The sequence below is a fragment of the Ziziphus jujuba genome, chromosome 6 (genome assembly GCF_031755915.1).
Source record: "Ziziphus jujuba cultivar Dongzao chromosome 6, ASM3175591v1".
NCBI lineage: Eukaryota > Viridiplantae > Streptophyta > Magnoliopsida > Rosales > Rhamnaceae > Ziziphus > Ziziphus jujuba.
The window spans coordinates 28648202-28661517 of record NC_083384.1 but is presented as its reverse complement, the minus strand read 5'-3'; the positions used below and the strand labels follow the sequence as shown (position 1 = coordinate 28661517).

The 13316-nt window shown below is 32.7% G+C and overlaps 1 protein-coding gene across 1 annotated transcript; it reads right to left on the bottom strand.

Annotated features, from left to right (window-relative positions):
* Positions 1-6324: 6324 nt before the first annotated feature.
* Positions 6325-8625, bottom strand: LOC107430109 (ethylene-responsive transcription factor CRF2). Its single transcript, XM_016040902.4, has one exon. The coding sequence runs from the start codon at positions 7603-7605 to the stop codon at positions 6535-6537; it is 1071 nt and encodes a 356-aa protein (XP_015896388.2). The 5' UTR covers positions 7606-8625; the 3' UTR covers positions 6325-6534.
* Between the last annotated feature and the right edge of the window lie 4691 nt (positions 8626-13316).

Below are 13316 nucleotides of genomic sequence, written 5' to 3'. Positions count from 1 at the left end.
ATGGATTGGAGAGACAAAATTAAGGCGTTAGGGCAGGTGGAAGTGAAATATCCCACGAGAAGTGGGTGGTGACTGTTAAGTTTTTTTTATTGTATTAATATGTTCCACAAAATTTTTGTGAAAATTCTAAATGTGCAAAATCTTGATGATTTAATTGTCCATATCCACAAAATCTGATTTTCTTTTGTTATTATTATTACTTTTAAAAAAATAAAAAAAAAATTCTCTGCTGTCGTGTGGTTACCGAAATTGACACCCTCCTTCCAAATGGTACCTACCTGCCTAACTTGCCACAACAACACTGCATGACTAGGCATGTATATATTGTCTGAGACTTATAAATCTATGCATTTAAAGTTTCACACAATATACGGACACATCCCTCCATTTTTATTTATTCTGACCCGCTACTTTTCATTTAAAAAAAAAAAAAAGGAAAAAAAAAACTTTTTTTGGTTTATTTATTTCTTTATTTTCTATCTGTTGGATTTGTGTTCATAAAAAATTCTATCGTATCTGTGAAGGAAGATATGCCACTTTCAATTTGAAGGAAAAAGTAAATAAAAAATAAATAAATCTGTGCAGAAATCTGACTTCAATTAATCAGACAATTCTATTGAACAAAGAAGAACAAAAGAAATCTTAGCAATACATCCTTGAACTGCTGGAAGTGTTATGAATCCAAATTTGGGTCATTCATTCTCCACAATCTACATCCACATATTCCATTGGGTGTACCAAAAATAATATTGATAAAAAGTGCTAACAAACAGACATTCCTCCTTCAATTTGAAAAAATAAATGCGCATAAAAATCAAATAAATATATGTGCATAGATATCTAACATTAATTAATTAGATAATTGTAAAAATCAAATAAATATATGTGCAACGTTAATTAATTACATAATTGTACTTTAGAATAGAGATCTGTGTTAACGTTCAATGCATTAACAATAAAGGATTTTAAAATAAAAACAACTAAGAAGAATGAAAACTAAAAATAAGATGAATTAAGACATTTTAAATGGTGTTATATAGATCTCTAAGCCTCATTTATTGATGAAATAAGCTACCTACTTAATAAAAGATAAAAACAAAAATCTAGATAAAGCTAAAATATATTTATATTTGGACTAAATTTATCTTCATCAAAATTCTTTATTTTGGTTAAAAAAAAAATGTTGGTTGAACATTTTGGAAAATTAAAACCAAAAAAAAAAAAAAAAAATGTGAACGAAGGTATGATTATTATTATTTAATCTGAGATGGGGATTCCAATTTAAAATCACTGCTTGAAAAAATAATGGCGTTGTTATTGGTTATTTTTACTTAAAACAAATTTGAAGTTCATGAATTTTCAAACATTATGAATAAAATAGAAATAATAATGAAGGAGGATGTGGTATGAGTTTGAGTGGCCATATCCGAAGTGCATGGATGCAACATGGAATTTTCCTCCTGCACATATAATGGCATGGAATAAAGGAAACATGAGATATATTTTAGAGGAAAACCCCATTCCAAAACCCATAGAGGAAGCATGGTACTTAATTTGTTCAAGTTCTATGAATTTTGTATCAAAATGTGAACCATTTTGACTGTTTCTTGGTTCCATATCCATATATTGAATTTGTCAGTCTATGTTTGGCTAGAGATCTCCAAATATATTTGCTAATATATATATATATATATATATATGTATAAATGTAAGTTGAGTTGAACAACTCCCCAATGAGTTTGATGCATTATAAATAAGAATAAGAATAAATAATGTTTTAAAAAGGGGCTTAATGAGAAAGGAAAACCCAAATAAGGTGGGTTGGATTGGTTGCTGATGTGGAGGCCCAAAAAAAAAAAAAAAAAAAAAAAGGAAAGTCTTATCAGAAGATGAGGGGGCCAGGACGAAAGGAAGAGAAGTGGGACCGCAATCACGATCATAGGCGCAGATACAGTGATATGTGAGCTGGATTGGAAGGGAGGGGGACCATGGGCCCCGATTGGTGGACCAGGTCCAGTTGCACACTTGCAGTGCTCGAGGAGCTGCTGATCAAGGAAACCGTTAAGCCTGACATTACGTGTACGGCCATGATTGATTTTATCACAATCCGGAGAGTAACAAAGAAGATCTTCTCCATTGTTTTGTTTCTCGGGTGAATCTTGTGGAAACTTTGGAAGTTAGTGCAAGATTTATGCTATGCCGCACTTTCTCCACATTTTTTTTTTTTTTTTTTGGGTGTTTGTGGGGGCTTGTTTGGGATTGATTTGTGACCTTCTATTGCTTTAAAGAACAGGGGCAGGTTTCAAGGTTATGAAACAAACAGCCTTAAATCTTTAAAACCAAAGCTTTTTGAGGTCCAAAATTTTCAGGGGGGATGTTGAGGTTAATCCACAAAATGGCTGGTGAACAGACTTTGGTTGGACAGTCTTTGTTATTCTGCTCTTGATACTTACTTTTCTTCATCTTGGGCTTACTGACATTGGAGATTTGGTTATTCAAATTTTGAAATTGTACCATGAAAATATTGTAGTTTTTGTCATGAGGCTGTTTCATGAAAATTTAATACAATATAAACAGATCAAATATACTAAGCACATTATTAAAATAATCTTATTGATAAACTTTATAATGTTCCATCCATGGGACTTCTAGCCCTCCACACCTACATTTATTTTATTTTTTTGTCAAATTGAGTATAATCTTTTCACAAAAATTCATCCACCACAATCGAATGGAACCCAGCATATTCTGTGTTTTCAAAAACATAGTGACATTCATAAATAACAACCAAAATAATTTCAGAACATCTAACATTCTGTCAATTGGAGAGAGAATTAGAAAATTTGAGAAGATGTAGTAGATGCTGACTTATTAATTACTTCTTCTGAGTGGGCATACAAGATATTAATGAAATAGCAGCATGTTTTTTATTTTGTTGGATCGGGATAGTCTTGATATATGATGTACACACACACACACACACACACATATATATATATATATATGATTGCAGGGACCCAAAGAGTTTAAATTCAAGAAGAAAGAAGGAGGAGATTGATTTGCTGTATAGTGAGCTGTCCCTATTTCATTCAATTGGGCAAAGAAAATCCTGCAATATCCCAGTAGAAAGCAGTGTAATAGATCTTGACAGAAAACAAAAAAAAAATATTCATCAAAAAGCCTTTAAATACTTTCCAAAGTTCCACCACATAATCTGCAAGAAAGTGACATCTCTATTCTTTCCCCCCTTATATGCTTTTGGACTTTTTTATTTTTTCAGAAAATGTCTTAAATTTATCACATAAATCTAAAGGGGTAAAGGAACTCTGTATATGAATTTTTTTTATTTTTTTTTTAGGGTAATAAAGCCTATAAATGTTTTGCAACTAGAATAATGGTGTGTATATATATATATATATATATAGGCAGAGTAACAAAACAAAGAAAGGGACAAACTGGTTTTTTCAGGGTATGTTTGGAGTATTAGGCATATTTGTAGGGTGGATTTGTTCAGGTATAACAGCCTAATGGCCAAGAATATTTATAAGGCCTTGGCTCTTATATGAGATATAAGCTAATTCGGAGTTTTGGCTCTTTGTGTCAATAAAAGCCAGAGACAGTTTTCTACTGCGACCGCGCTTCTCTAACTGTACCAAAATCTGATCGAATCCGTGCTTTCCAGCATATCTAGAGGACCACTCCAAATTCATTTTGATCTAAGCCACTTTATTCTTGGACTACCTACTAATTTCTTGAATTTTGAGTTTCGTTATTTATATATTAATGAGATTTCAAGATTCAGCTAGTTATACTAAGAATGAATAGTTAAGTTTTTTTTTTTTTTTTCCTGATAAATTAGAGAAGGAAAATTAAATTCAAGATATGTGGATTTTCATAAATGATTATTACCAGATGGGTTGTCTCAAAAAGGACAACAAATCGTCAAGTTAGGCTATAAAGGAAGCTGGACTATAAAATTTTACAGATGGTACAGATATGAAGCATAGGACTAACTATTTTATCTTTGTTGGTGGGTTCTTTCTAGTTTTGGAGATGGAGCAAGTTACCAAATTTAACCTAGGACAAACACACGAAGTTAAGATGGAATGGTATGCCTTAGGGGCCTAGAAATGTTCCCAAGCCAAAAATTGATTGCCTTATCATGATCATGAATTTTCATATGCACCCAATAAAGTTGTTAATCTAAAAACCACAATAATTGGCTATCTTTTCCGATGGGAATACCTTACTTTCTAAACACCTTTGTCATGTCTTATTCAATTTCATATCTTATAGGAGTCGAAGTTTTAATCATTCTTTCTAATCCAAGAATCTCTAACCCAACCCCCATATTTCCAATCTATCTTCAAGAATCTAAAACAGATCTAAAGAAAAAGGTCAAGGAATTTATAATCTAGTAAACACAATCAAAACTAATCTCTCTTTTGGCGTTTGAGATTGTTTAGAATTACAAATCTATATACTTTGCTTAGAATTATATCAATTTTGTCTCAACGTTCTCAGTTCAATCAAATCTGTACTTAAATCCCCCTCCTTAATGTATTTTTCTTTTATAAAAAAAAAAAAAAATTATGTCAATTTTTAACATAAAAAAGCAAGAAATATGTTGCTATAGAATTGTTTTCAAAAAGTGCAACTAATTTCGTGTAAAGACTGCTTAATTACAGTCTTCTTATACAATCATTTAGAATTTGAATTTTCAACCATTAAAAAAAAAAAAAAAACACTAATATAGATTATTAATGTCTTTAAATATTAAAAATTCTTAAAATGTTTAAACATATTATTGATGAGGAGAATGGTAGTTTTCAAACTTTTAGGAGTGTTCCACCAAGTGCATATTCTAGTATTGCATACGAAAGAGAATGACAGAGATTCATTGATAAAAAAGCAAAGAAATTGGACAGCATATTCACGCAAATATCTAACAGCCGCCACTTGTAATAAGACTAGGCATTTTCCACAACTGTATCGCCATGCTTTCCAAATCCTCAACCCCATCACCACCTGCCACGTCTCATTTCACTGGCCCTCTCACTTACCATTTCCTTTTTATTTATTTATTTATTTTTATTTTATTTTATTTTCTTATATAATTATGGATAGATATTTCTTCCCACCTTTATCTTTTTCATTTCATGTCTATTCAAATTTCTTGCTATCGTATCGATTCTATTGTCATTTTTGATTTTTCATATGCTGATTTAATTACAAGTTGTAGCGTTAATGTAATCCTTCTAACTTATTAAAATTTGGTTGTTGAAGATTGTAATATTAATTTTAAAATGCTAAATAAAGATAAAATCATTTATCAAAATATTTAAAAATCATTTTATATTACGAAATTAAGGTAATTTAGCAATGTTTTTGTCTAAATTGATTCTGTATAAAATAAATTACTTGCTTGCTAGTCAAATGTAAACATTTCGCATCATATATATATATATATATATATATATTAAATAAAACTTCAAATAAAGATGTTTTCTATAAAAAGCACTTAGTAGCTTTTGATATCAATCTAAAATTAAATCTGCCATCCCTCACGTGAGGGGAGTAAATCTTGAATCTTTCTTTTAGATTTTTTTTCTAAATCTAATTTCAATGTTTCAAGAACTTTTCATTTGGATCGTCCTTTTCATATAAAAATGTTTACATATTTTTGTCATGTGAATGAACTTTTTTTTAAAAAAAATATATATATATATATATTTATATCTTGGAGAACGAACTTGTTAACGTCTTGAAAAAAATTAAAAAAAAATAGAAAAAAAGAAGAAGAGAGAGCTTGTTGATGACCCAAATAATCACCCCAATTATAATACGCCGAAATTCATGATGGTAGGCCAAATTTCATCTCTAGGAACATCATGCATACCAAATAATTTGGCAATATAGAGGCACAATTTTTTCTTGTCTATTGATTGTGAAATTTCAAAGAACTTGCCACACCATAAAATCATTAACAAAACCACTCATTTTTTTTTTTCCACACTAAAATAACTATAAAAAAAAAACCATCTTAAGTACATAGAATGTAAATATCAAGACATTTATTTAAAAAATCTTTCCACTTATAGAAATTTGATATAGACTTAATAAAGTCATATGGTAAAAGAAATAAAACAAAAAGGGGTATTACACGCGCACATGCACGTAACCAAGCATGTGTTAAGAATTGTTAATAAACCTTTTTTATAAATTTTTTTTTCTTTCTTTTTTTTTTTTAACTTTTCTCGAGCGTGATAGGCACGTGCATTTCAATTAAAGATAAACCCAACAAGTAGCGAAGCACCGTACACGTTGCCAAACTCGTCCATCACCGTTACTGTGACGGAATTTTTTTTTTTTCATTCATATGTAATATTAATATATAGTTAATAAATAACAAATACAACCCAAAATTTAAAAAAAAAAAAAAAAAAAGGCGAAACAGAAAACCGAATTTCATTCAACCCGATACAAACTATGCCAAAAATCGGGACATTTTTTCGGCCGGAGAACTATGCTTTCTTAAAGCGCGACGAGAGGATCCGAGCTAAATAAATCGCCGATATCTTGAAAATAATCGTCCGCGGGCCACGTTTTAGAACCACCGAACCCGAAATCGAAACCCGAACCGGCAGCGAAAATGTCGGTGAAATCGTCGCCCAAAACGCCACCATCTCGGAGACTTCTCGTCTCCTCGAAGAAATCGGGAATGGAGCTTCGGAAATCGAAAATGTCGTTCGGAATCAGCGTCTCGAAGCTCGAATAATCGGAAAACTCAGAAAAGTTCTCGGAGACAGAGGAATCTTCTCGAATGTCTTGGACTTCGGCGAAGTTCGGAAAAGCTCTCGGACTCTGCGACTCTGAATCCTCGTTGGAAGGCGAAAGGCATCGGAGAACGGAGGTAGGGGAACAGAGGTTGTTGTGAGACTCATCGCCGGAATTGTAACCGGAACTAACAGCCGGCTCCTTAATTTCCGGCGAAGGCTTAGCCGGAGGATGGGGAGGAGTAGCGAAGTTGGTGAGCGCGTCGGGTCCACGCAGCTGGATAGCCGCGTTGTCGTACACCATAGCAGCTTCCTCAGCGGTGTCATAGGTGCCCAACCACACCCGCACACGTCTCAGGGGGTCTCTAATCTCGGCCGCCCATTTTCCCCAAGGTCTCTGCCTCACGCCGCGAAACTTCTTCGCCGCCGTCTTTGCCGGAGCTTTTAAACTCTGGTGGGTCGCCGTAATCCTTGTGTTTCCTCCTCCAGCAAACCTTTTCCGGCAAGTCCTCGACGATCTACTACTCCTCCAAACTCCTCCTGCTCCATCATTCTCTGTCGAGGAGCAGGACTCGATAGCAATCTCGTTGACGAACTTCTTGACTCTCTGACGGCGAACAAACACACGGCCTCTTTGTTCATCATCGTCGCTGGAAGAGTCGGTGGCGTCGCCGTCTGTGACCGATATTCTGACAATTCTCGGAGGCCTCATCACCATTTCTGGCAAGAGAATGTTTCTGTTGGTGGTGGTGGTCGGCGACGGAGGCAGAGAAGCAGTGAGCTTAGTGTGGTTTCGATGTTCGGTATACTTGATTGGACCACGATTCATTGTTCTTGAGGGAAAGAGAAGCTTCTCAGATTCTCAGCGAAAGCATTTGATTGAAAGCGAAGTGGGAAGAGTAAGTGGAAGCGAAGAGAGCGAGCGTGAAATAGAGTGAAAGAAAAGGAGGAGGAGGGAAGAGAGAGAGAGAGAGATTCTTTTGAGACTAGACACGAGGAGAGAATAAAGAAGGAGATAAGAAAAAAATAAAATACAAAAAAAAGAAAGCTGATTACAGAGACACGTTAAAGAGAAGCTTGAAACGGAGAGAAATCTACCATTAATAGATTTTAATACTCTCACAAAAAGCTCATTAAAGGACGAGAAATTTCACGGAAAGTTACGGCCAGAAAGAAATAGAGAAAGAGAAAAAAAGAACAAAAGAGTGCGAGCGTGAAAGAGGCAGAGAGAAAATCTTAAATTGTTAAAACAGAGATAAAATTACCCAAACCCAAAAGCTTTTTTGGGTTAGAGATTCTTGGAGAACAAACAGTACGGAAAGCTCACACAGAGATTTGTGGCGTGCGGCTGCTTGGGTTTTTTTTTGGGGGAAGAGTGAGGGAGAGCAGCTCAGAGTGAGTTTTTCTGAGACCAAAGAGTTGGGATTGAAAAAAAAAAAAAAAAAAAAAAGGAAAAATTTTCTAGGAAAGTTTCAAAGGTGGAAAAAAAGAAAAGAAAAGAGGGACTGTGGCAGTTGCTTTACCGGAAAGGGAAAAATGGAATAAATGTTCCGAATCGGCTGGCTAAGGTAGGAAAGGCAAAGCTCTCACTCGGTCCTCTTACTCACCGCAGGACTTGCTATATTCAGTAACTTTCCAAAATGTTCAAAACGATCTCTGGCTAACTCTCTTATCAGATTTTTTTCTTCTTTCTTTTATTTTTTTTCTCCGAGAAAATCCCAGAAAAAAAGAAAAATAAAGATGAGTTTAAAGAGAAAGGGAGAGAGTGAGGAGTGAATAAAGAGAGTGGAAGGACTTTTGGAAGATAATACACAGAGAAGATACACAGTTGCGGTGGATGCCGAAACTTGCTACTACTTTATAGGATCCCAAACAGCCGTAATCACTATACCCGGTTTAACTGCCATTTAATAATTTTTTTAATGAAATATTTACGTATCTATTCTTTTACTGTTTTATTTATTTATTCTTATTCAAATGAACCGACTTTTATTTCTTTATTTTTAACTACCTTATGTACTATTATGAACGTGGTAATTTATTTTATTTCTTTTCTTTTCAACTATGTCTCATACCTATTTGAGCTTAATTTCTGGGTCATTTGTGGTAAAAGGTCTGATATCATTTTTTCCTTTTGTAATTTGAAATTAAAAAAAAAGAAAGAAAAATAGTTAAAATTTAAATAATTAATTAATTTTTGCAAAATATTTTCAATGAAAATTAAAAAAGAAAGATTGAAATATATTCTGATATGAAGAATGTTTTTTTTTGTTTTGTTTTAATCTTCAAATTTTAGAAATTTTAAAATGAAATTGCAATGGAAAAATAATAATAATAATAATTTGTTAACTTATATATCAGTATCACTACCAATCAATGAGAGCCAAAAAAAGAGAGCAGGGTGGGCTAAGGGTGAGGCGTAATTCTAGCGACTCGGATAGATATTTAACGAGGCGCCGCATACATCTGGCACGTATGATTTTGACGTGTGGCAAAGTGGCCCCAGTTGGAAATATAGATCCAATGGTCAGGGAAAGGTTAGGATGATGGGACCCAAAGCTGACTCAGCATGAGATTTATAATCTTGGAATTAGGGATTCAGGTCACGTGAGGGTAGAGACATGGGTTCAGTCCTCCTTTGACTAGAAAATTAAGAAAAATTGGAAAAAAAAAAAAAAAGGTTTTTATTAACCCACTTTCCTTACTTTTAGTTAATTATCTTAAAGCCCATTGAATGTAACGTAATTGCTCCTTAACCTTCAATGATAGACTTTAAAACTCTCAGGGTGATTTTAGACATTTAATATGTTTTAAATTTCTTCAGAAGCCGTTATACTGGGGCTCTTCGAATTTTACCACCAATTTAACCTTATCTTTTTGTTATTTTACAGCTAAGTGTAACGTGGCAGGCAACCTCGAATTCGACACCATTTATAACTGTTTTCTTTATTTATTTATTGTTTTCTGAAAATGTTTTCTTTTTTTGTTTTTTCTTTTTCTCTACTTAAACCAAGCATGCCCTTCTTGCCTTTTGAGTTTTTTTCCCCGATGGACCTTAGGTAGGGCAATAGACCCTACGAATTTGACACGTTTCGATTACTATCAGCCTAAAAGCTGGAAAAATAAAAATAAAAAGAGGTAAAAGTAGGTGTAGGCTTATTATTGGTTTGTTTATGGTCAAAGTACGATTATTGATTGGGTATAATTAGCCGTTTCCTTGCAGTCAATATTGGCCATTAGATAGATGAAGGAACCTAACATTTAACACGTTGACGTTGGATCATAAAAATGGTGCTTTCGATTCTCTGGCTTAAACGGACACGGTATTAAAGAGGTCACGTGACTCTTTTTTAGTATTAACTTATGAGTTTTTTTAAACGGAAACGGTCTTCAGCCATGTTGCTCTCTTTAAATGGGTGAATAATGACCGAGAATTACTCTAATTCTTCCAACACTTGTCCCTAAATTATGATTTTTCACTTCCTGTTTCTTTGTGTGTCTGCGTGTGTGTTTTTTTTTTTCAAGTACTTTTGGTCCAATTGGAGATTGACATTGGTTTACTATTATTATTATTATTATTATTATTATTATAAAATTTCAATATAAATTCTTTGGATAGGACACCACAAAGCAAAATAACAAAGGAGTCGGTAGCAAAAATCATGAGTTGCTATAACATCAACTTTGGCTCACAAGTTGATGTTTTTGACAATTTTGTGCAATTTTTTTTACATGCATTTTATCGAAAAAGATTTAGGCCTAGGTGGGACTTGAACATGAATTTGGAATAATTAAGCATGCTGAGAAGTCTCACTTGGGATCAAAAAGGACAAAAGAAAAAAAAAGTAAGGAAAAAATCACTTCACTTCTAATGATTGTACTATCTAATATTATTGCTTCAAATCCAAATTGGGGCTAAACATAAAAGGTGATATTGATTGATACGTTTTTCGTATTGCTTATGGAATACCGGAAAAGAAAAATATTTCACTAACAACAAGTCTCCGAACATATATTTATATTTCTATGGTATTTACATTTTAAAATGCATGATTTATACTTATATTAATAATAAACACACGCTATTTTACTTTTGAAAGAAAAATGTAGGTCACTTGAGTAAAATTAACAAATAGTTTTATTATAGCTTTTGAGTACGATAATGATTTTGTAGCACGACAAATTTGTTTGGGTGTTTACAATAAATAAGAGTTGTCATTTTCTTTTAAATCAAACAATGAATTTGGCAGACAGGACTTCACCCTCATAGAGCCATGAACAAAACACTTATAAATGTGTCACCCTCATCAGAAATTGCTGCTTCATTGCTTCATTTTCTCATACATCTACTCCCAACACTTATTACATAAAATGACCTTTATGCCCTCTTCTCTTATATTTTTTTTTTACTTCATATTTCAATTTCTGATCATTTTCAAATTGTTTTGAAAAATACATGAAATAGCCATTACTTGATCCTTTGGAGACAATCTAGCAGCAAAATCTATCTTTTAAACAAAAAAACTATGGAAATTCTCTATCCTCAATATATATAGTAAATAAAGAGAGAATATGGCGGTGACACAATCTCTTTGGTTACAAATATGAAGTTGCTTTTATATCATATTATATTAAAAAATTTTAATGATTTTTTTTTTCTATAAAATAAAATAAAGGGTAGTTTGGTAATTGAAGGAGCAAAAATTGGGCTGATATTATAAAGAGAGAGAAAAGAAGCCAGCCCAAGTTTAAAAACTTGAAAGGTATGTGTGATGGGGGTGACCGTCAGCCTAACATCCCTCGAACAACGTGTCAAACACCGAAGCCGACCTGCTTGTTTGTTCCACCATTTGTCCACTTCACTTAAACACCCTTCAATATTTTAATTCCATTTTATTATTATTTTTGTTTTATTTTATTTTTAATTATTTTATTTTTCCTTCTCTGTGCATTCAGTCACCCACTCTCTCTGCACTTCCTATCCTACTTGCTTAAGTCCCAACAAATGTCGCAGCCCTGCTATGAACCAACTTGCTCTTTTTTTTTTTTTTCTTTCTTTTTTTAATTATTATTATTTTTTATTTTCAATTTATTATTTTCTTAGACCTCACCGATTAAAAGTTTTTTTTTCTTAGAACCTTAATCAAATTTTAAAAATTTATTTTCTTAAACAGAAAAATAATAATTAAAGAAAACAGAAAAGAATGAGATATATTAGTTGTTTGGTATTAGGCCATTAGCTAATGGTCAAAATATTGCAAGCTCCTCTCAAAGTGATAATTAGTTGTCACCAAATGATTGAGGGTTGGTTGGGCATTGAATATCAAAGACTTACTTCGTTATTTGGTGTATTTTTTATTTTTTTTAAATTTGGGTATATGTGAGAAAAATGAAAGAAAATGGGACAATAATTCAATGATCTGCCGCTTTGTTTGAGAACCGATCGAATTTGGATTATTTCTCAACCGGGGGTGTTTAGATATATGTGTATATATATATATGTAATTTGTCTGTACTAAATATGGTAAGATAGCTCCATTTTTGTATGCATATGCATTAATATTAATGACAAAACAAGAATATTCGGATTTAATTAATTTAAAAATTTTTGCATTACACAACGAAATTGATTTACAACTTACTTACAAGACACTGTAACTCGATCAACATGGATATATTCTTGTTCATGCATGCATGTCTGTTTCAATATTTGTTCAATTTTACGGCTTTAGCACCTGTTTGATCAGCTTCATTCGGCAAAGACAAATTACCAACTTTTGTCTCAATCGGAACCATATTATAATTATATTTTTATTCCTGTTAAGGTCAGAGATTTAAGTATAAGTTCAACTATATATTATATATAAAGTATAAACTGGCTAATGATTTGTAAAGTAAAATCTACACCCCAAAAAGAAGTGATGTATGTACCTTTCCCATAAGTATAATCAAAGGTAAACATAAACGCCAAAACCTATAATTCTTGAAAACAACAATATGTATATAAGCAAAGAAACACCCAGGAATACGCATATATCAAGCCCTTTTCTTTTTTCAGTCATATTAAATTTACAATTAATTTCATATTTGATCAATATATGAATATATTATACTAAATTAAGACCTACTGTATTAATCCTTTAAATTTATTTATTTATTAATATTTTTTTGGTAATAGCCTTTAGTTTTTTTTTTTTTTTTTTAAATAGATTACTTCTAGTTAAATAAGTTCAAAACCTTTACAAATAGCCATGTTAAAAGATCCTAATATAAATTACATGTAATCAAACAATAAATTATTTAAGATAAGTTCGTCTAACATAGTAGAGATGTAACACCCCGTCCCAAATCGCACCGGAATCCGTGCACGTTGACCGAGATTGACCGTTGACCGTTGACCGAAGGGGTCAAAAGTTGACTTTTTGACTCGGTGGGAATTTCAAGTTGACCAGGGCACCGTGGCGAAGTGCACGATGCCACGAGTTCATAGACTGGTAGCACGTCGAAAACGGAGCTACGGTTTGAAAGTTATGGGCAAAA